The sequence below is a fragment of the Lemur catta genome, chromosome 18, assembly GCF_020740605.2.
Source record: "Lemur catta isolate mLemCat1 chromosome 18, mLemCat1.pri, whole genome shotgun sequence".
NCBI classification, from domain to species: domain Eukaryota; kingdom Metazoa; phylum Chordata; class Mammalia; order Primates; family Lemuridae; genus Lemur; species Lemur catta.
The window spans coordinates 9,385,974-9,408,116 of record NC_059145.1 but is presented as its reverse complement, the minus strand read 5'-3'; the positions used below and the strand labels follow the sequence as shown (position 1 = coordinate 9,408,116).

At 38.9% G+C, this 22,143-nt stretch overlaps 1 protein-coding gene across 4 annotated transcripts in view; it reads right to left on the bottom strand.

The window, feature by feature from the left end:
• Positions 1–19,093, bottom strand: part of RAD18 (RAD18 E3 ubiquitin protein ligase) — a 141,570-nt gene extending 122,477 nt beyond the window's left edge. For 3 of the 4 annotated variants that reach the window (XM_045529941.1, XM_045529943.1, XM_045529942.1), the window contains exons 1-2: positions 18,976–19,093; positions 13,026–13,107 (exon numbers count right to left, since the gene is read on the bottom strand). In XM_045529941.1, the coding sequence (XP_045385897.1) occupies positions 13,026–13,107; positions 18,976–19,026 (133 nt within the window). In that variant the 5' untranslated portion in view covers positions 19,027–19,093. Of the gene's footprint in view, positions 1–13,025; positions 13,108–18,975 lie in introns of those variants that run through there. The other variant, XM_045529944.1, reaches the window with a different exon arrangement.
• Between the last annotated feature and the right edge of the window lie 3,050 nt (positions 19,094–22,143).

Genomic DNA, 22,143 nt, shown 5'->3' with positions numbered 1-22,143 from the left:
CCCGAAAAGGGAATCCGGTTGCTGGAACTTTTGGCTCCCCAAAGACTATTGGCTCCCCTATCCTGGAAAAAATACAGGCTCAAGTGAAAGAGTCCATATAGGACACTAACAATCCAGGATGGGCCATCAATGCTGAGCCTGTTAAAATAAAATGTAAGCCCAGCATACCATACCCATGCAAACCCCAGTACCCACTGAGGCTGGATGGAAGCTTTACAGGGAATATGGCCCCTCTTGGAAAAATTCCTACCACATGGGGTAATCCAGCCTTGCCAGTAACACCCCAATCCTGCTTGTGAAAAAGCCAAATGGAGAATGCTGTGCTGCCCCAGAGGTTTTGAGATAGTACCCACCTCTTTGGGCGAGCTTTTGCAGAAGACCTTACACACAGACCTTATACTAACAAACTTGCTTATCACCCGTGAGGATTTCTATAGTTCTCAGGAAAATACTATTAAGACCTTGGATTTCTTAGCTGAATATAAAGTTCCTTATCAAGGGCCAGCTCTCTCAAACACAGGTCCAATATCTGGTATTGATACTTACTCCAAGAGCTAGAATGCTTGCCCCAGACCAGACGCTGGTCAGTGCTTCACTACCGATTCCCAGCAACAGAAGGGAGCTGTGAGGATTCCTGGGGATGGTTGGCTTTTGTCGGATTTGGATCCCAAACTTTGACATCATTGCCAAACTCCTTTATAAAGCACTCAAGGGTAGGAAAAAAGAGCTGTTCCACTGGGACTAGGCTTGCCAGTAAGCCTATGAAACCCTGAGGTCTGAGCTAGGACCAGCCCCTGCCCTGGGACTCCCAGATTTGAAAAAACCTTTTTTTCCTTTTTGTACTTGAGAGGTCTGGTCAAGCCCTAGAGGTCCTAGTCCAGAAACCAGGGCCTGTCCAGAGGCCAATGGCTCATTTCTCAAAACAATTAGACCTGACAGCTCAGGGGTGGCCTGGCTGCCTCACAACAGTGGCAGCCACCAGCCTCTTAAAGAGGCCCCCACACTTACACTAGGCCAGCCCCTTGAGCTTGATATCCCTCACCAGGTCCACGATGTGCTAGAAATAATGGGCCACCACTGGTTAACGGAGGCAGGCTAACTCAATATCAAGCCTTCCTGTTAGACACCCCAGACTTGGCCTGAAAAGTATGTCGGACTCCAACTCCTGCCAGTTTGCTTCCATTGCACACTCCTAAAATGTTGGAGCACACCGAAGTAAAGACTTCAGAAGAGAACTATTCTAGCCGAATGGATCTGCAGGACTCCCCCTTAGAAAACCCAGGTGAATAATGGTTTACAGATGGAAGTAGCTTCATAGACAGTGGAGTCCAGAGGGCAGGATATGCTATTGTCAGTCTAAACCAGACCACACATAAGCAAATGCATTTCCGCTCAAGCACTTCCGCTCAAGAAGCAGAACTTAAAGCCTTGGCTAGGGCTCTGCAGCTTGGGGAAGGAAAAGGACTCAATATATATACTGATTCTGAGTATGGATTCTTCGTGCTTCATGCTCATACAAGCTGTCTGGAAGGAGAAGGGACTACTAACTGCTAGAAGCTTCCCCATAAAACATAAGGAAGTGATTTTGTCTCTTCTTAAAGTAGTCCAGCTCCCTGCCCAAATAGCTGTTATACACTGCAAAGGGCATCAGAAAAACAACTTTATAAACAGCCAGCAAAACAACCAGACTGACAGAACTGCCAAATAGGTACCACGGGAGGGACAACTTGATAGTTTGGTCCTTGTAGTAGGGCCCTCCACCTTGCCCTCAAATCTCCCATATAATCAAACAGAGCAAAAGTTGGCAGAAGAGAGAGGGTACCATCTAAACAGTCGGGGTGGATGGAAAATCAGCAGGGATGCCTCTTCCTACCAGAGGCTGATGAATGGAAAATCATCAGAAGCCTTGGTGAGGCAATACATTATGGGAGGGACTCTCTATGGAATTTCATCCAAAACCTCCTAGCAGGTAAAGCTCTAAAATCCACAGTGAACCAGGAAACTTGAGCAAGTGAAATTTGCCTTACAAACAATCCTCTGGCCCATCCACTGGCCTCATCTCTAAGGACCCCAATGCAGCATAGGTGAACCTACCTCAAAGAAGACTGGCAAATTGATTTTTACACAGATGTCCCCTAAGGGTGGGTATCTCTTGGTTTTCATAGACACATTTATAGGCTGGGTAGAAGCTTTCCCCACACGAACAGAAAAAGCCCCGAAACTTTGCAAATGGCTGCTTAAAGAAATCATTCCTAACTTTGGGCTTCCAACTCCCCTACGAAGTGACAACAGGCCTTCTTTTATTGCCCAGGTCACCCAGGGGCTGTCAAGGAGCCTTAGTATTCAATACAAACTTTACTCTGCTTGACATCCTCGATCCTCTGAGAAAGTTGAGAAAATGAACCAAAGCCTTAAAAAAACTTTGGCTAAGTTATGTCAAGAGACTTAGGAATCATGGTCAAGCTCCTCCATCTTGCCTTATTAAAAATAACAGCCCCAAAGGGAAATGTAAAACTCAGCCCCTTTGAAATGACCTACAGGCAACAATTTCTCAAAACAAGTTTCCTATCAGATGAGGACATAAACCAGGCTGTAAAATACATTATTAATTTGGGACAAGTTCAGCAAGCAAGCCCATAGTATGGTAATAATGTATTGCCTATACCAGATAAGGGAGCCTTAGACTATTTCCTTGTTGACCCAGACACCAAGTCCTACACAAAACATGGTGAGAAGGAATTCCAGAGGGTCAATTAACCAAGAAATGGAAGGGTCCTCACCAGGTTATTCTGGCCACTCAGAGGGCCGTAAAGCTGGAAGGGCTTCCCAGTTGCTTCCATGTTTCTAGAATAAAGCCTTTTTACTTCTAATGAATACACCAGCTCAGAAAAAGCAGAATATTCCTGTAAACCTGTAAAGGAGCTCAAGTACTTTGTTCAAGAAGCTGCCTCCTGAAGGCAGCAAGAAAGTTAAGTAACACCCTCCAGCAAATGACTACTACGAGTGCGCTTATTTTTCTTTTCTTGATTTTTGCTGACATTTTTCTGGTAATCTACAGTTGGCTTTACTTTGTTTGCTTTCCAGTGGCTGAAATCAAGTCACTTCCCGGTACATAGTTATTAACCAAACTTGCATTTTGCTTTAGTTATTAACCATGGTTACGTTATACTTGCTCCTCACCTGAAAAAGCTATTAAATTACATTAATGTTTCAGGGGAGGTAAAACAAAGGGCAAAAATCATCCTCCAACAGGCTACGTGGCTACATAACATCAATAACTCCACTGCCCAAACCATCTGGATTCTATTAAGGGATATTTGCCCAGCGTCACTTGGTTTCTTCCCTTCTTAGGCCCTTATTAGCTATGCTTCTACTTTTAATCTTTGGACCATGCTTATTTAACCTGCTGGTAAAATTCACGTATTCTAGATTACAACAGTTTCATGTCAAGTTAATGGTTATGCAAGGCTTCCGGCCTGCACTGGAGACCACAAGTCCAGAGCCACTATCAACTCCTTTACGAAGCTGTGAGAGATTTCTATTCCTCCTGGGATTAAGTATAGGTACTATGTCCATGTTCAGGAGGAAGTAGCTCCAGAAGAGACCTTCGTCCATGGCCACTGAAGTATAAGGAGGATGAAATCTCTCAGGGGGGAATGTGACAGGCATCCTGTCTTGAGGCATCTTGTCCAAAGGAGAGTAGCAGAAGCCCCTTGCTCTAGCTGAGGCTTGCTGAACTTTTAGTCAATTAGACCAAGAGACCAAAAACCTGTTAACCACAATTCCTGCTTTAGAGAGTTAGGGACAGTCCAGGAACCCCCACAGGCGCAGTAAAGCTTAACTTATAATAACATTTTCTTCATTTTAATAGTAAAAATCATGCCCAGGGGTGGAGACTTAAAATGCTAATGCTACATACAATGCATGAAGATGTTTGTAAAGCTACTGCACAGAAGCTAGAAAAACCCCTCCTATACATGCTTTGACATAAACCTTCCCTTTAGAAAAGCCCTATAAAACCAACTCTCCTTGGGGAGAAGCCCTGACTTCTCTCTCTGTGCTGGCTCCCTGGTGCACAAGCTAAATAAACTTTATTCTGTGCTACTATGTCTGGTGATCTCTCTTGATTTCTATCCTGGGAGATTACAAGAACCCAGGGGCACCAGTAACAAATGCACCTCATTCACACCTTTATAACTGCAGAACTGCAAACAGTATTCATTACTCTTATCCAAAAACGTAAACAGAGCAAAACAAAGTGATTTAAAATGATAAATCACAAAATGTTTAAGAAGCAGCAATAAATGGCTAGGATTCTGGATCAATAATTCTAGTCAACCCAGGAAGATACAAGAACATGACAGACCAAGCTTCTACTAAAGTTCTGGAGGCTTTTGTGTCATTGAAACAACACTACAGACTCGGCGCAACTTTTAGACTTGAGGGGACCTGTGACAACTGGTATTTAGTAGAGAAGGCCTATTGAATCATAAGACTTAGAATATGAAAAATAAGTGCTCATAAAATAAATCATCATTACTAAAAGTACTCTCCACTGACTTCCTCTTAGATAAAGAATGACATCAGTGACAGCTGTAAGTTTCATGGAAGTAAGCAAACAAAAACGAATGGAAGTAAAGCCTAATTTTTCAGCTATCAAGTAGAATTTATTGAATTTATAAAAAGCAAACTCTTTCTTTCCAAAATGATGTAATTAAAATCCACACAAAGAATTTCCACCTCTGTCCATGAGAAACTAACAAGGCCCAGAATGCTGGGGCTAAATATAAAACAACTATTTTCAGACATTGGACAATGGGCAGAAATGAGCAGAGTTCTGCCATATCCCAAGCTCCCTACCTGGAGGCAATCTCTTGACCATAGTGCAGCGAGAAGAGCCCATCAGTCTTGCTAGTTGAAGAAAGAAAGGTAAGAGTTCAGGGAGATCCAGGCTAGAATCTGTAGGGCAAAGTACCAGAAAGAAAGAGGCCACATATAGAAAGACCTCTAGATATCAATTCTGTGGCTGAATGCAAATCTGCACATACATAGGATGAAAATCCATGAGGCCAGACAAAGAACAACTTCCAAGGAAAGAACAATTAACTGGAGAGACCAAACAGGGCCAGGAATTGTTAAAATTTTCACCCACCAATTTGGAGAGATCTCACTGAATGCATGGGCATTCACTAGATACCCCAGAAGATAATACCGTAACCCTAAAGAAAGGGTGATACAAGCAAGATGAGGGAATAGGAAGCTCCAGATGGTCCACCATGAAGACACCAATCCAACAACAATATACAAACCAATTCTCTTCATAAAAAAATCCAGAAACCAGTGAAGAGGCCCCTGTACCCCAAATGAATGGGAAACCAGCTATGCTGAAACCTGTAGGAAAATTTGTGGTACACACTCACTCCCCCTGACTCAGCAAGGATGCACTAGCCACATCTGTTCACACAGTGCTGGAAATCCTAACTAGAGCAATTAGGCATGAAATAAATAAAAAACATCCAATTTGGAAAGGAAGAAGTAAAATAATCTCTGTTCACAGATGATATGATCTTGTATGTAGAAAACCTTAGAGATTCCACACACACAAACAAACTGTTAGAACTAATAAATAAGTTCACCCAAGTTGCAGTATACAAAATCAACATAATGAATATCAGTTGTGTTTCTATACACTAACAACAAACAATCCAAAAAGAAAATTAAGAAACAATCCCACTTGCAATAGCATTAAAAAGAATAAAATACTTAAGAATAAACTCAACTAAAGAGGTAAAAAATTTTATATTGAAAACAACAAACATGGAAATAAATTAAAGCCACAAATAAATGGAAAGACATCCTGTATTCATGGTTGGAAGACTTAATATTGTTAAAACATCCATACTATCCAAAGCAACCTATAGATTCAATGCAATCCCTATCAAAATCCCAATGGCATTATTTGCACAAACAGAAAAAATATTCCTAAAATTCACAATTCCTAAAAAAAATTCCTAAAAATACTATGAATCCCAAATAGTCAAAACAAAACAGAACTAAGCCCAAAGTTAGCAGAAGGAATAAAGATTAGTACAGAAATATAAAAACTTCAAAACATATTACAAAGCTACAGTAATCAAAAAATTATGGTACCAACATAAAGACAAACATATAGAACCACAGAACAGAATAAAGAGCCCAGAAATAAACTTTTGCATATATAGTCAATTGCTCTTCGACAAGGGTGCCAAGGCTACACAATGAAAAAAGACCAGTCTCTTCAACAAACAGTGCTGGGAAAACTAGATATCTACATGCAAAAGAATAAAATCAACTCTCGAAATGGATTGAAGACTTAAACATAAGCCCTGAAACTATAAATTTCCTAGAAGAAAACATAGGGCAAAAGCTTCATAACATTTGTTTTGGCAAGAATTTCCTGGATATAACACCAAAAGAAGCATGGGCAACAGGAGCAAAAATAGACAAGTGGAACTACATTAAACTATAACGCTTCTGCTTTTATTGGTGAGGATGTGGAGAAAAGGGAACCCTTATATGCCATTGGTGGGAATGTAAAAATGGTGCAGCCACTATAGAAAATATGGAAGTTCCTCAAAAAATTAAAAATAGAATTACCACATGATCCAGCCATACCACTTCTTGGTATTTATCCGAAAGAACTGAAAACAGAATCTCAAAGAGATGCTTGCACTCCCACGTTCATTACAGCATTATTCACAATAGCCAAGAGGGGTAAACAACTTAAATGTCTATGAACAGATGAATGGATAAAGAAAATGTGGCATCCACATACTATGGAATAGTATTCAGCCTTAAAAAAGGAAATCCTGTCATATGTTACAAAGTGGATGAACCTTAAGGACATTATGCTAAGTAAAATAAGCCAATCACAGAAGGAAAAATACTGCATAATTCCACTTATAGAAGGTATTTAAAGTAATCAAAATCATACCAGAAAGTAGAACGGTGGTTGCCAGGGGCTGGAAGGAGGGGGAACTTGGAAGCCACTATACAATGAGTATAGATTTTCAGTCATGCAAGATAAAAAAAAGTCCTAGAGATCTATTGTACAATAATGTACATATACTTAAAAATAATGTACATACAGTTAATAATCAAGTATTTGTTAATAGGGCAGATTTCATGTTAGGTGTTTTTAACCATAAAAAAAAAAATTAGTCCTAGATTAAAGGCTACTCTAGACCTGCCCTAAACAGAGCTTAAAAACTTACCTTGACAGGATCAATCAGATCTAGAAGTAACTTAACTGTCTGCCATAATAAAGTCTAACATTCTAATAAAGAATACAATAAAAGCTAGACACTCAAAAATGTAAATACAGGTTAAGCATCTGTGATCCAAAAATCCAAAATCAGAAATGCTCCAAAATCTGAAACTTTCTAAGAGCTGACATGATACCAGAAGTAGAAAATTTCACACATACGTACTTCACACAAACTTTGTTTCATGCACAGTCACTAAAAACATTGTATGAAATTACCTTCAGGCTTTACATTAAAGGCATATATGAAACATACATGAATTTTATATTTAGACTTGGGTGCCATCGCCAAGATACCTCATTATGTATATGCAAATATTCCAAAATAAAAAAAAAATCCAAAACCCAAAACACTTCTGGTCCCAAGTATTTTGAATAAAGGATATTCAGGCCGGGCACAGTGGCTCACGCCTGTAATCCTAGCACTCTGGGAGGCTAAGGCGGGCAGACTGCTGGAGCTCAGGAGTTCGAGACCAGCCTGAGCAAGAGCGAGACCCCATCTCTACTAAAAATAGAAAGAAATTATCTGGCCAACTAAAAATATATATAGAAAAAATTAGCCGGGCATGGTGGCGCATGCCTGTAGTCCCAGCTACTCGGGAGGCTGAGGCAGTAGGATCACTTAAGCCCAGGAGTTTGAGGTTGCTGTGAGCTAGGCTAATGCCACGGCACTCACTTTAGCCAGGGCAACACAGCGAGACTCTGTCTCAAAAATAAATAAATAAATAAAAAAATAAAGGATATTCAAGCTGTAGTAAAATGGCAAGTGTCCAATCAAAAATGATCAGACATTCAAAGAAGCAAGAAAATGTACTCTATAACCAGGAGGGAAAAAAAGAAATCCCTCAATAGATACACATTCAGAAATGACAGAGATGATGGATTAGCAGATAAGGAGGTTAAACCTGCTATTAAAAATATGTGTGACATACTTAAGGATTAAAATACACACACACACACACACACACACACACACACACACACACACACGGAGAGAAATGGAACATAAAAAACGGAATTTTTAAAGATGTGTACAACAACTGAAATGAAAATTTTACTAGATTAGGCTAACAGCTGATAAGATACTGCAGAATAAAAAGTTAATAAACTTGAAGTCATAGTAATAGAAATTATTAATATCTAAAATTAAGCACAGAAAGGAGAGGGGACCAAAAAGGGAAAAAAAACAAAACCTCAATGTCTGCAGGTAAATATCAAGCAGTCAAATAAAATGTAATTAGAGTATAATAAAGTGTAACTAGCACCTGAAGTGGGAGCAAGTGTGAACAAAAAAATATTTGCAGAAACAGGGGCTTAAATTTTTCCAAATATAACCCCACAGATCCAAGAAGTTCAGTGGGCCCCAAGCAGGACAAGCAAAAGTAAACCACACTAAAGCACATCAGAAATTTCTAAAAACCATTGAATAATAAAAAATCTTAAAAGCATCTGGAGGGAAAAAAAGACGCATTGTACAGAATCTGACAGATAAGAATACCACCACACCCGCTTTCACCTGAAACCATGAAAGTAAGAAAACAGTAGAATGACATTCTAAAAGGAAAAAACAGTCAACCTAGAATTCTATACCCACTGAAAACATCTCTCAAAAAGTAATGAAATAAAGACTTTTTTGGACAATCAAAAGCTGAGAAAATTCTTTGGCAGTGTATCTGCATTATAAGAAATGTTAAAGTAGGGAAAAGGAAACTGACACCAGAAGTAAACTTTGATATATACAAAGGAAAGAAGAGTATCACAGATGGTAAATATACGGGTAAATACAAAAGATTATTTTTTCATTTCTTAATTCCTTTAAAGATAATTGTCTAAAGCAAATATAACAATGTATTGTGGCATCTACAATATATGTACATGTAAAATGGAAGACACAACAGATGACAGGAGGGGGAAATGGAAGCACACAGTCTTACACTATTCAGGTAGTACAATATTGTTTGAAGAAAGAGTGTAACAAGTTAAAGATGCATATTTTAAACAACCACTAAAAAAAAAAATAAAAGAGTGGGACTAATAAGGCAGTTGTGGAAAAAAAATGTAATACTAAAAAAAGTACAATTTTTTTTTTTAAAAAGGCAGGAAAAGAGGAAAGAATAGATCAATAAAATTGAAAACAAAAGGCAAGGTTGTATATTTGAATCCAGCCTCACCAATAATTACATTAGCTTTCTGAATAGTGGAAACGTTCTATAGCTGCACTGCCTAATATAGTAGCTATTACCCATATGGAGCTATTCAACACTTGAAATGTGGTTAGTGTGACTGAGAAACTAAAGTTTTAATTGCATTTAACTGTAATAAATTTTAATTAAATGTAAATAGCTCCCACATGTGGCTAGCAGCTACTATATTAAACAGTGCAGGTCTAAATATTCCAACTAAAAATAGGTATTGTCGGGCCAAATTAAAGGGCAAGACTCAAATATACACTGTCTATAAAAAACTAAATGTAAATATAAAGACAGGTAGGTTAGAAGTAAAAGAAAGGATGGAAAAAGATAAACCAAATAAACACTAACCTTAAATAAGAAGTTGGAGTGGTTATATTAATACCAGAAACAAGTAGACTTCAAAACCAGGAATATTACCAGGGATAAAAAGGGATATTTCATGATAACAAAATAATCAATTCATCAAGAAGACAAAACAATTCTAAATGTCTATGGGCCTAATAAAGTTACTTCAAAATACATAAAGCAAAAACTGATAGCAGTGAAAGTATCAACTAATTTCCAATTATACTTAGAGTTTTCAATATTCCTCTCTCTATTGATAAAACAATTGCCAGAGAATAGAGATATAGAAGACTTAAAGAACACTATCAACCAACTTGACCTAACTGACATTTATAGAACATTCCACTCAACAACAGCAGAACAGACATTCAACTACACATAAAACAGTAACCAAGAAAGACCACATGCTGGGCCATAAAACTAGTCTCACAATTTTTATTTTTAAATAACAACAGGGTCTCACTATGTCACCCAGACTGGATTCAAACTCCTGGGCTCAAGCAATCCTCCTGCCTTAGCCTCCCGAGTAGCTAGGACTACAGGTGTATGCCACTGTGCCCAGCTAAAATTTTAAATAACTGAAATCAAACAGATTATGTTCTTGGACCAAAACATAATTAAATCAGAAATTAGTAACAGGAAGATATCAGGAAAATTCCTACATATTTGGAAATTAAACAACAGAATTCTAAGTAACTCATGGCCAAAGAAGAAATCACAAAGGTAATTAGAATTTATTTTAAACTGAATAAAAATGAAAACACACATATCAAAATATTAATGATCTCAGTTTCTATCTTAGCAAACTAGAAAAATAAGAGCAAAGTAACCATAAGTAAAAGGAAGGAAATAATAAAGCTAAGAGTATAAATCAATAAAATAGAAAAGACACAATATAGAAAACAATGAACCAAAAGTTAATTCTTTGAAAAGAGCATTAAAATTGATAAACTTCTAGCTGGATCAATCAAGGAAAAAAGAAGACATACATTTCTAGCATCAGGAATAAAAGGGTACATCACTACAGATCCTTTAGACATAAAAAGGACAACAGGGAATATTATTTTAAAAAAGAATAATTCTATGCCAATAAACTCTACAGCTTAGATTAAATGGACAAATTTCTTAAAAGGAATTCCAGGTTGTTTTAACATTCAAAGATCAATATAAGTAGCCCTATTGCAAAATAAAGGAAGAAAATCATATAAGCATCTCCAGAGATGCAGAAAACACACTTGACAAAATTCAACACCCATTCATGATAAAAAAAAAAAAAAAAAAAAACCCTCTCAGCTATCTAGTACCTAGGAATAGAGAAGTGCCTCAACTTGATAAATTTATGAAAACTTATTAAGATTATGAAAAACTTAAAACTAACATCATATTTAATGGTAAAGACTGAATACTTTCCCCATAAAATTGGAAATAAGCACAGTATGTCCACCCACACCACTTCTATTCAACATTGTACTTGAGGTACTACCCTGAGTAACAACAAAAAAAAGAAAGAAAAGGCACACACATTAGAAAGGAAGAAATAGGACCAGGCGCATAGGCTCATGCCTGTAATCCCAGCACTTTGGGAGGCTGGGGTAGGAGGATCGCCTGAGCCCAGGAGGGAATTCAAGACCAGGCTGAGCAACATAGCGAGACTTCATCTCTACAAAAAATTTAAAAAATTAGCTGGGTACAATTCCAGTGAACATCCAAACATGCTTTTTTTGTAAAAATTGACAACGTGATTCTAAAATTTATATGGAAATACATTTAAAATGCAAAGATCCTTAAAAAGACTAGAGACTAGAGAAAAACAAAGATGGAGGACTTATGATGTCTGGCTTCAAATTACTAAAAAGCCACAACAATAAAGGCAGTGTGGCATTGTCACAAGGACTGACATATAGATCAATAGAACAAAAGAGTCCAGAAATAGACCACACATGGTTGGCTGGGACCATACTGACCAATGTGGGGAGAGATTTATGAGATGAAAATATTCAGTACTTAATTGTAGTGGTTACATGGTATATATATTTGTCAAAACTCATTGATACTTTTACACTTTAAAGTGCACTTAAAATGGATGTATTGTATTTTATGTACATTATACTTAAATAAAGATAATGTTAAAACACATTTAGAAACAATACCTAAAACTTATCTTGGTTTTTAACGTGAATCTGGCCTGGAAGGAAACCAACATTTATTGAGGATCCATAAGGTACCAGACACTGACTTCTGCATTTTTAATTCCCACCACCATTGTCTAATGCAGGGATTACTGACCAGATTTTTACATTTGAAGAAATGTTAGGCAACTGCACACTCATCCACCTAGTAAGTGGAGAGTCAAGAGGTAAGCCAAAACACGTCTCTAAAGCCCATGCTGATGTGCCTACCACTGTCATCCTCTTAGGTCTTCTCTACAGAAACTTTTTCACCAAAGCTTCTACCCACTAAAACCATTTTTTTTAGGCCTAACTTGATTGTTTTTTAACATTCCAAGACAAATCAACTTGAAAATAAAAGACAAGAAAGATCACAAATCCAAATAATTCATAAACTGGATGGCTGGCTAGCTCTTGAACAAAGATAGGCTAACCTCTATATGCTAAATAACACAAGCTACAGTATTAAAAATGTTTATATACCTGACTTAAAAAGAGAAGTACAGCAAATTCCAGTATGAGTCTTCCCAGCATCACATAGCAGTTAAGTTATAAAACTGTCCATAACACTCTTCAGTGGTCGAATTCTCCCACTGTGGAAATGTTCTTATTGTTACAGATTTTTAAATTTTGAAATTATATACCAAGTACTACTTGGTTGAACCACCTATCTGTGATCCTAAACAAAAATTCCGAAACTTAACATCTAAAAGCACTTGACAAATAAAAAGCCACATATCATGACCAAAATCTTTATTGCCATAAATACTATAAAACACATAAAAATATCCAAGGGGAAGGTGGTAGAAAATATGGGGGCCTTGTAAAAACTTCAATATTCAAGAGGTGGTGGAAAAAGACCTTGTGAAAACTTCAAGATAGAGGAGCCTAAGGTGAGAAATAAATATATGTACTTATCTTCATTATTAAATTAACACACTTATCTTTATTGTGAAATTGACACTATCTTATGTAAATATCACAATTTACTAACTCACAGAAACAAAACATACTTACAGTTATGTGAACATTGAGGAATTATCATTGCAATGTTGAAATATTCAAAGCAAATTCCACATCGCAGCAAATCATCTATTGTCTGAAATGCAAAAATACATATATACATCTCAGAAAGACACCAAGGTTGGAATGTCTGCCATATAACTTTATCTCCATCCCCTAAAAAAATTAATTCAATAACACATCTTTGTCAAATATACATACTCAAAAGCTAACTCCAGATAAACTGCAAGGGATCTTAACAAATAGAGAAAAACCTCTCTCATATGACTCTTACACATGTAATCTCAGGTTACCCAAATTGCTTTAGACAGATAAAGTTGATATTGCGGATTCCTGTGCCATACTGTCAGCCCTTCACAAAAGGGCTCCACTTTCCACGTGTTTCCAGTTTTTACTCCGAGTCTCCTCCCCCTCAGACTCTATGCCCTAGCCTATAGTCACTGTTGGGTGAAAAGTACCAGTACCAATAGTCACCACACAGGTTAAGAACCAAATCAGAGAATATTAAATCCAAACATTAGAAATTATCTAATTATAATAAAACCCTTACTTCACAAATGAGGAAACTGTATCCAGAGCAGGCACACAATACTGGGCATGAGTCAAGCAAAAACCAAAATTCTTGTCTCCCTACTGACTGTCCAGTGCTTTCTGCATGTTACTACACAGTGGAGCCAAATGAGGAAGCCCTGGAAATAGCTGGAGCCAGTGACAGCAGAGGAAGGTGAGTGAAAAAGTGGACAATCTAGAAAGACAGATAGATGTATGCCAACCTGGAATGCAATCTAAATGGGAAAGGACATAGTCTTGCTATCCTAAAATCTTTTAAATCATTTAAAATGTTATTCCATTCAACAGAATAATGAGCAAATTTTCTTTTTTTCAAAAAAAGAGGAAGCTTTCCTTTGTATTGATATGAAAAGATTGCCAAGATAAGTGAGAAAAAGAAGGTACAGACAGTAAATACAGTATTGTTAATGGAAAAAAAACCAAACTCTGTAAAATAATTTTAAAGAGATTTACTCTGAGCCAAATTTGAGGATCATGACCCAGAGCCACGCCCAAGAAGCCTTGAGCAAGTAGACTGGCTGTGGTTGGGTTACAGCTTGGTTTTATACATTTCAGGGAAACAGGGATTACAGGTAAAGTCATAAATCTATATGTGAAAGGCATACATTGGTTTGGCCTGAAAAGGTGGGCCATCTCAAAGTCAGGGGAGAGTCCTTACAGGTTATAGGTGAGTTTAAAGATTCTTTGACTTGTAATTGGTTAAAGACATGAAGCTTTCTTTGTCTAAAGGCTTGGAATGGTTTAACATAAGGAGCTGTTTATCACAGATAAGGACATGTATTTGTTGTGCAAATTGAGGACCTATAGGTTTGTTTTGCATACCCTTAGGCCTGTTAATGGGTTACAAAGGATGTCCTCTAGAAGGCAGAGGGGCATGATGAGGCGAGGCATGTCTGACCTCCCTCCTCATGGTGGACAATTTAGTTTTAGGATATTCCTTTGGCCACAAAGGGGTCTATTCAGTCAGCCAGTAGGGGGTTGAGCCTTAAGATTTTATTTTAGTTCACAGTATGCTACCTTTTGTTTAAAAGGGAGGGGTGAATAACAATGTATTCGTTTTTTAACATATATATAAAGAAATTCTGAAAAAGATAAAAAAGTAATAACTAATAATTACTAGGAGTCAGAGAATTGGACAAATGAGGAACATGGTGAGAGCAAGATTTTTACTTTCCATTTTATGTATTTTTTGAACCATGTAAATCTATTACATAAATTTAAAAAATATAAACAAAAAAACAATACTGTCACCAATGGTCCATATAATGAAATATTATATGGCCATGAAAAACATTATTTCAAAGAATAATGCCACAGAAAAATATTCATCTTTTAATAGATATCTTTTTTAAGTCACAAAACAAATCTATAACAATAATACATACTAATGGCAACTCTGTAGTTTAATCTTCATAACAATCTTTTCAAGTCCATAGCATCAGTATCCCAGTTTTTTTTTTTTGTTTTTTTTTTTTTGAGACAGAGTCTCGCTGTGTTGCCTGGGCTAGAGTGAGTGCCGTGGCGTCAGCCTAGCTCACAGCAACCTCAAACTCCTGGGCTTAAGCGATCCTACTGCCTCAGCCTCCCCAGTAGCTGGGACTACAGGCATTCGCCACCATGCCTGGCTAACTTTTTCTATATTTTTAGTTGGCCAGATAATTTCTTTCTATTTTTAGTAGAGATGGGGTCTCACTCTTGCTGAGGCTGGTTTCGAACTTCTGACCTCGAGCAATCCACCCGCCTCTGCCTCCCAGAGTGCTAGGATTACAGGCGTGAGCCACCGCACCCAGCCAGTATCCCAGTTTTAAAGATACAGGCTATAAAGTTTCTGAGTGGTTGGATCAAACCCAAGAAGTTGACTCCAAGGTGATCCCAAATTTTAAATGTATAAAAAATTGAAGTAAAATAAGATAAAATGTTAAACAGTAGTTATCTCTGGGTGGTAGAATTATGGGTGGTTTTCATTTTCTCCTTTATCTTACTCTGAATTTTTATTTTTTCTACTGTGTACATATATTACATTTATAATCTGTCAAAAACAGTAAATTTTTATTATAGTAAAACCAGGGAAATAAACATTAAAATGCCATAATCTTCCATTATTCTGTATGGTAAACTACCACAGACACAAAAAGCTAAAGGCTTATGTTGAAGATCAATTAAGAGCAGAGGCAGGACCAGAGCCAGAACAGTTTATTACGCTTTCTTATCTATGCGATCCTGATCTGGGGGACGCAGTGGTTCTGAAAGATCTGCAGAGCACAATGTGTGGAATGTAACACTGCATGGGAAGAGCTATAACATTCTTGTGCAAATTTCCAGTCATGCCACTCCAAGATGGCAATGTGCATATCACATGTGTCTCAACCGAAAAAGAAAAAAGAATGCCTGAATAGCAAGTGGTCAGTAAATGCCCCAGGATTTCTTCAGAGAGAAAGCAAAAAGGGGAAGCAGAAAATAGGTGAAAAGACAATAATTACAAAAATATTCTTAAGTTTTTTGGGTTACAGATCCCTTTGAAATACGGATGAAAAGTATGGACGCTCTTCTCAGAAAAACATACATACAGACAAAACTTTTATAAATAATTTGAGACTCCAAAGTCTTTCCATGGATCCTCGGTTAGGAACCATGGATTCTGAGTCAGATTTCTATTATAATATTCAATATAAGAAAGAACTTCGAACAATCAGATGGGCTTCTGGGAGCAGGTATTTCTGTGTCCCTGGAGGAGTTCAAGCAAAAATTAGATAAGAAATTTGCAGATATGTTATAAAACGGATTAAAATACTAGAGGGGGATGGGTTTCCAACCTTAAGATTCCATGATTCTAATAGGAGCTAAATATGGACTCAACCATCTCTCTGGTTGAACACATACTGAACAATCTCTGGTACTGAACTCTACATTCAGTGCTGTGGTGAGATATCAAAGTCAGACAAAACATGGAACCTGCCGCAAAGGACACCGAAGGTGTGGGAATATATAAAATATGCTTAAATCTACAAAGCAGGAGCTTTACGGTCACAGAGCTCTTTCACTTTCTTTACCTAATTCAATCTTCATGACAACAAAAGGGGAGAGAAGCACTTAGGACATGTTAAGTGAAGATAATAATAATAAAGATATATTAGTTGAAAAGAAGACAGAATAATGGCCAGCAAACATATAAAAAATTGCTCAACATCTCTAATCATCAAGGAAAAATGCAAATCAAAACCACAATGAGATATCACTTGACTCCAGTGAGAACGGCTTTTATCAAAAAGTCCCAAAACAACAAATGCTGGTGTAGATGCGGAGAGATAAGAACACTCTTACACTGCCGGTGGGACTGCAAACTAATCTCTCTAATCTCTATGGAAAGTAATATGGAGATACCTCAAAAAACTAAAAATAGAACTACCATTTGATCTAGCAATCCCACTATTAGGCATCTACCCAAAGGAAAAAAAGTCATTTTACAGTAAAGACACCTGCACTCGAATGTTTATAGCAGCACAATTCACAATTGCAAAGATGTGGAAATATCCCAAATGCCCATCAATACATGAATGGATTAATAAAATGTGGTATATGTATACCATCGTGTACTACTCGACCATAAAAAACAATGGTGAACTAGCGCCTCTTGTATTATCCTGGATGGAGCCAGAGCCCATTCTTCACAAGAATGGAAAAACAAGCACCACGTGTACTCACCATCAAATTGGCACTAACTGAGCAACACTTAGATGCACACATGGAAGTAATATTCATCAGGTGCCGGGCAAGTGGGAGGGGAATGGAAGGGATAGGTAAGTTCACAACTAATGGGTGTCAAGCACACTGTCTGAGGGATGGGCACACTTGCAGCTCTGGCTTGGGAAGTGCAAAGGCAATATATGTAACCAAAATGTTTGTACCCCCATAATATTCTGAAATTTAAAAAAAAATCTGCATGTGCATAGAAGGCACACTGTTTTTATTTAGCTTATATAAATAAAAACATCAAGAACACCTTCTAAAAATGCTTTTGTTCATTTTATGTAAAGTTGAGAAAATGTCAGTCTTTATAAAATATTTATACTTTATTAAATAATAAAATAAAGATATATTAATGAATGCTTACCATGTTCCAGATACTTTCAATTAGCAAATAATTTTTGAGCACCCACTTTGTATCAGGAACTGCATTAAGCACCGTGAATAAGCCAGCAGCATCAGTATCCACACATATCAACTCATTTAACCAACCGGTTATTTTTATCTCTAGTTTATAGTTAAGGAAGTTCAAGTTCAGAGAGGTTAAATAACTGACTCAAAGTCACAGTTAATAAAATGCAGATGCCAGACTTAACCCAGAACCGCTTGAACTCAAATCTACGCTCTTCATTGCATCTTGGTGCCAAGGACACCACAACTTCAAAAACACAGGTTTCTTGGATCCTTCCACAGTATCAGCTTCTCACCATGGGAAAATCTCAAGTACCCAACCACTGCAGATGACGCTAATGACAACAGGAAGAATAAGTCCTTATACTTACTTTAGCCTTCAATTAATCCTCAAAGTCAGGGGGACAGATACTATAATCCTCAAGTTAACAAAACTGAGGAACAGAAGTAGAAAGTTATTTTACCCACAGTCACAAACAGAAATAATCACAGAGCACGAAGAAAAGCCAAGCAAGTGATTCTTAGCCGGTGCAGCAAAGTGCAACTGCTCTTGAGCAAATCTAGCAGGAATCCAGGGCCCACCACTCCTGTAAATGGAAACTGGTATGCCTTGCCAAAACAGAAAGTGGCCATAAAATAAGTGTTATTAAAATGAAAAAATTCGATGAAATGAAAGACTAGTCCTGATCTCCGTTTAAAAGAGAGATAAGCAATTGTTAGAGCGGAGTTAAGACATGTTAGCGGGGAGTTGGGGCAGTACGTTAGGGCAAACCAGCCCTAGGCTCAGCGGGTAAATACAAGAACGGGCATGTAAAGGAGACTACCTGCTAAATAAATGTTATTTGATACAGCGTTCACCAAAATTATGTCCGGTGTCACTGTTTACATAGTGCTTGGCACATATGTGCCAAGAAAAGGTCAGCTGTCATTGTCATCGTTTAGAATAACTGGTTTTCTCGATGTCATTGTTGTGACTGAACAGCAGAATATCCGCTTCCATAAGACGGCCAACCTCAGCTCACCATGTGGGACCGAGGTCTGTCCCTGTCTCTCCTCAGGAGAGGAAACTTGGGCCCAGAGCCACGCGATAGGCTAGTGGCACAGCACAGCCGATTCCCCTGGCCCAGTTCGCCGTTCGCGCCTCCTCCCTTCTCCCCCTCGAGCCGGGGCTGGCCTCCCGCGGACATTCGGGAGCCCTCAACCTCCCTGAAGGACTCACCTTCATGACTGCCAGGCCCGGAGGCCACCGAGGCTCGGCCAAGGAGTCCATGGTCGCTCCTGAGGATGCTGCGAGCCCCGCTGCCCACTGGCCTCCAGCGTTCCACTACTACTCGAAATTCCCCGCGCTACTAAGCTACGTCAGCAGTCCGCGACGCGCCTGAGGCGGGCGCGAAGCCTGCCGGAAGTTGTAGTACGGGAGGGCGGGTCGCCGGCTAAGGTGCCCGCACTGCGCGTGCGCCAGGCTTCTGCTGGGCCTCTTATGCGGAAGTTGCGTAATTAAAAAGCCGGAAGTGAATAGTGGGAAGAAACGGCCGGGAATTCAACCAAATCCAGGTTTTACCAGCTCTTTCAAGGTCTACGCTCATTCCTCTTCTTTCGGGCTGCCCTCCCTGATTGCTATAATGATCTGTCCCTGCTCTAAGAAGTTTTCGTATCCATTGCTTCATCCCTGCCTAATTACAACACCGGGAAGGAGGTAGTATCATTGTCAGTTAACACAACAGGAACTAGCGGCCCCAAAAAGTGAGTAGAGTTTCCTTGAGTTATAGTTATTTTTCTTCAGAGAGAACCCCCATTAACTTCGGCATACAGCCTTCCAGGTATTTCCTATGCAGATTGACAGATTCTTTGCTTGACCAAACTTTAGTCAGGTTCCTGAACCTTCTCCTAGGCCAATTTGTGTACTTCCTTATAAAATCCAGTTTTATCAAAGATCCCTGCCAAATCACTTTAGCCAGAACCCCCATCCTTGATATCTGATCACGCTTGATACCTGATGGGTTCTTCAACCTCCACTGTCCCCCATGTGATGTCTAATCACTCAGGCCTCTTTTCAGCAAGATTTCTATTAGGTCTCACCGCTGATGTTTCCTCTTAGTAACTTTACATGCATTACCTCCTTGCCTGCTACTTGGCTGTAAATTCCCATTTGCCCATACTGTATTCAGAATTAAGCCCAGTCTCCCCCATTGCAGGACCTGGCTGCAGTGGTCCCTATTCCTATTGTGATTGTCCTGATTACGTCTTCCTTACTGTTAAAACAAGTATCATTGAATAATTTTTTAATAAGATACAAACATAGATACTTTTTACCCCACAAATGTTATATTAAATACGTAGCTCTGCCAACTTGGGTTTTACTGTTTGTTTGTTTACTTAACAAACATCTTGAGACCTCTACATGTTTGTACATGTAGATGATTTACCTCATTCTTTTTAACAGCTGCATAGTCCACAGTACACATGTATCACAATTTATCAAGTCCCGTATTAAGGGGCATTTAGATTGTTTCCAGATTTTCACTATTGCAAAGAGCTGCAGTGAACATGCTATCAAAAATCTAGGCACACTTGAGCCAGGATATCTGGGGGATGATTTGCTATAAATGCAACTACTAGATCAATTTATGTGCTGTTTTAAAACTGATAGGTAGCACTAAAAATGATCCTCCAAAAGGAGGTACTGATACACTTGCACTCCACCGTGAGTATAAGAGTGCCTGTTAACCCAAATACAAAGTGCTGACCAGCACGTCATGCAGCCTGTCTGCTTAACTCAGCTTTCATTCACTGCCTTCTGTAGGCCTCTGTTGCATCAGGTCTCATGAGCAGCAAGTAGCATGGATTTTGCTCAGGGCAGAACTCTGCAGCTTGCCACTGTGGCCCCTTGGGGTCCGTGCATTCAACAAATATTTTTTAAATGCTTGCCATGAGCAAGGCAGTTGAGCTTTCCTGGGAAGTAGGCAGAGCTGAGGTTGTTATTGCCATTTTACAGATGAGGACCCTGAGGCTCAGAGAGGTTAGGACTTCAGTCCTATGAGCTCTCTTCTTAGGAGAGAGAGAGCCAGAGCTGTACTCAATTGATTTGTCTCAGCTTGTGCCCAAATACTCATTTGGTAATAATAATAGCATTTGGACAAAAGATCTTAATATACATTACAATAATAGCTGACATTTGTTAGGCACTTGTATGCAAAGCACTGTTCTATGTGTTTTGACACATAAGCATTTATTTGACTTAGTCACTAATTATTCCCACTCACTCCAACCAATTGAGGAAAGGAAGACAGGTAACTTGCCCAGGGCACCCTGCTGGTAGTGAAAGAGGAAAGATTTGAACTCGGGCAGCCTAGCTTAGCTATATTAGCCACTAGGGAATATTCTCGTAAGGACCTCATCATGAGAATTATTCCCATTTTATAAACATAGGAACTGAGTCTAAGAGAGGCAAAGGGATTCATTTAAATCACACAGTTTGTCAGTGACGATGCCCAGGCTTGAACTTGGGTCTTTTAAGCCCAAGCCAGAAGAGATCACCCACTGACACTTTATTGAGGAATAATTGAGCAGACAAGGTCACAGGGCAGAACCAAGTCTGAGAATCCCAGGATGTTGGACCTAGTGGGACTCCTACAGTAAGATAAGAAGTGGAAGGTTAAGTGCCCCAGTGACTTTGTACCAGCCCATCAGAGAAGGGCAGGCAAATGAATACCTGGCTGAGCTGGCTGAGGTTGGAGTGTTCCAGATGTAGGGGGCGTGGGGTGGTCTTGAAGAGACAAGGGAAATGAGCCTAAGACCAGGTCTCTGGCCTGAGTGCACCAGTAGTTGTTTCTTTGTGGTATTAGTTGGTTACAAGGTAATTATTAATAGGTTTAAGATGACAGATGTCTTGGAAAGTGAGAGGGGAAGAGAGAAGAGATGGGAAGAGAAAGAGAGAGAATGGGACAGAAAGGAGAGAGAGAAGATAGGGAAGGAAATTCATTCTTTCCATTTACCCATGAAGACAGATTTGGAAGCAGGCTTCATTTGTTGGTGCTGGGGTCAAAATTCATCTCGCCATCTATGGAGAGCCTCCAGGACAGCACTCGGTGCCATTCACCTCTGAGTCTCTGCTGCCAGCCACTAGGTGAAGCCAAATGAATGGGTCAATCACCGAATAAAGCAACAGTCCTATAAATCTTTTCTTTCCAGGCTGAATCTTCTCTTCCTGCCCTCTTTAGCAGCACCGGGGGAGATAGATACCACTTAAGCCCACCTCTGTGCTCGAGAAGGAAAACTCACACTTTGAACTCAGGACAAGACATTTGTCTTGCCCTCCCCTCTATATCTGTCCGCCCCCGGGAGCCATTCTCTGCTTAATGAGCTACTGCTGTTTCCAGGGACGTTC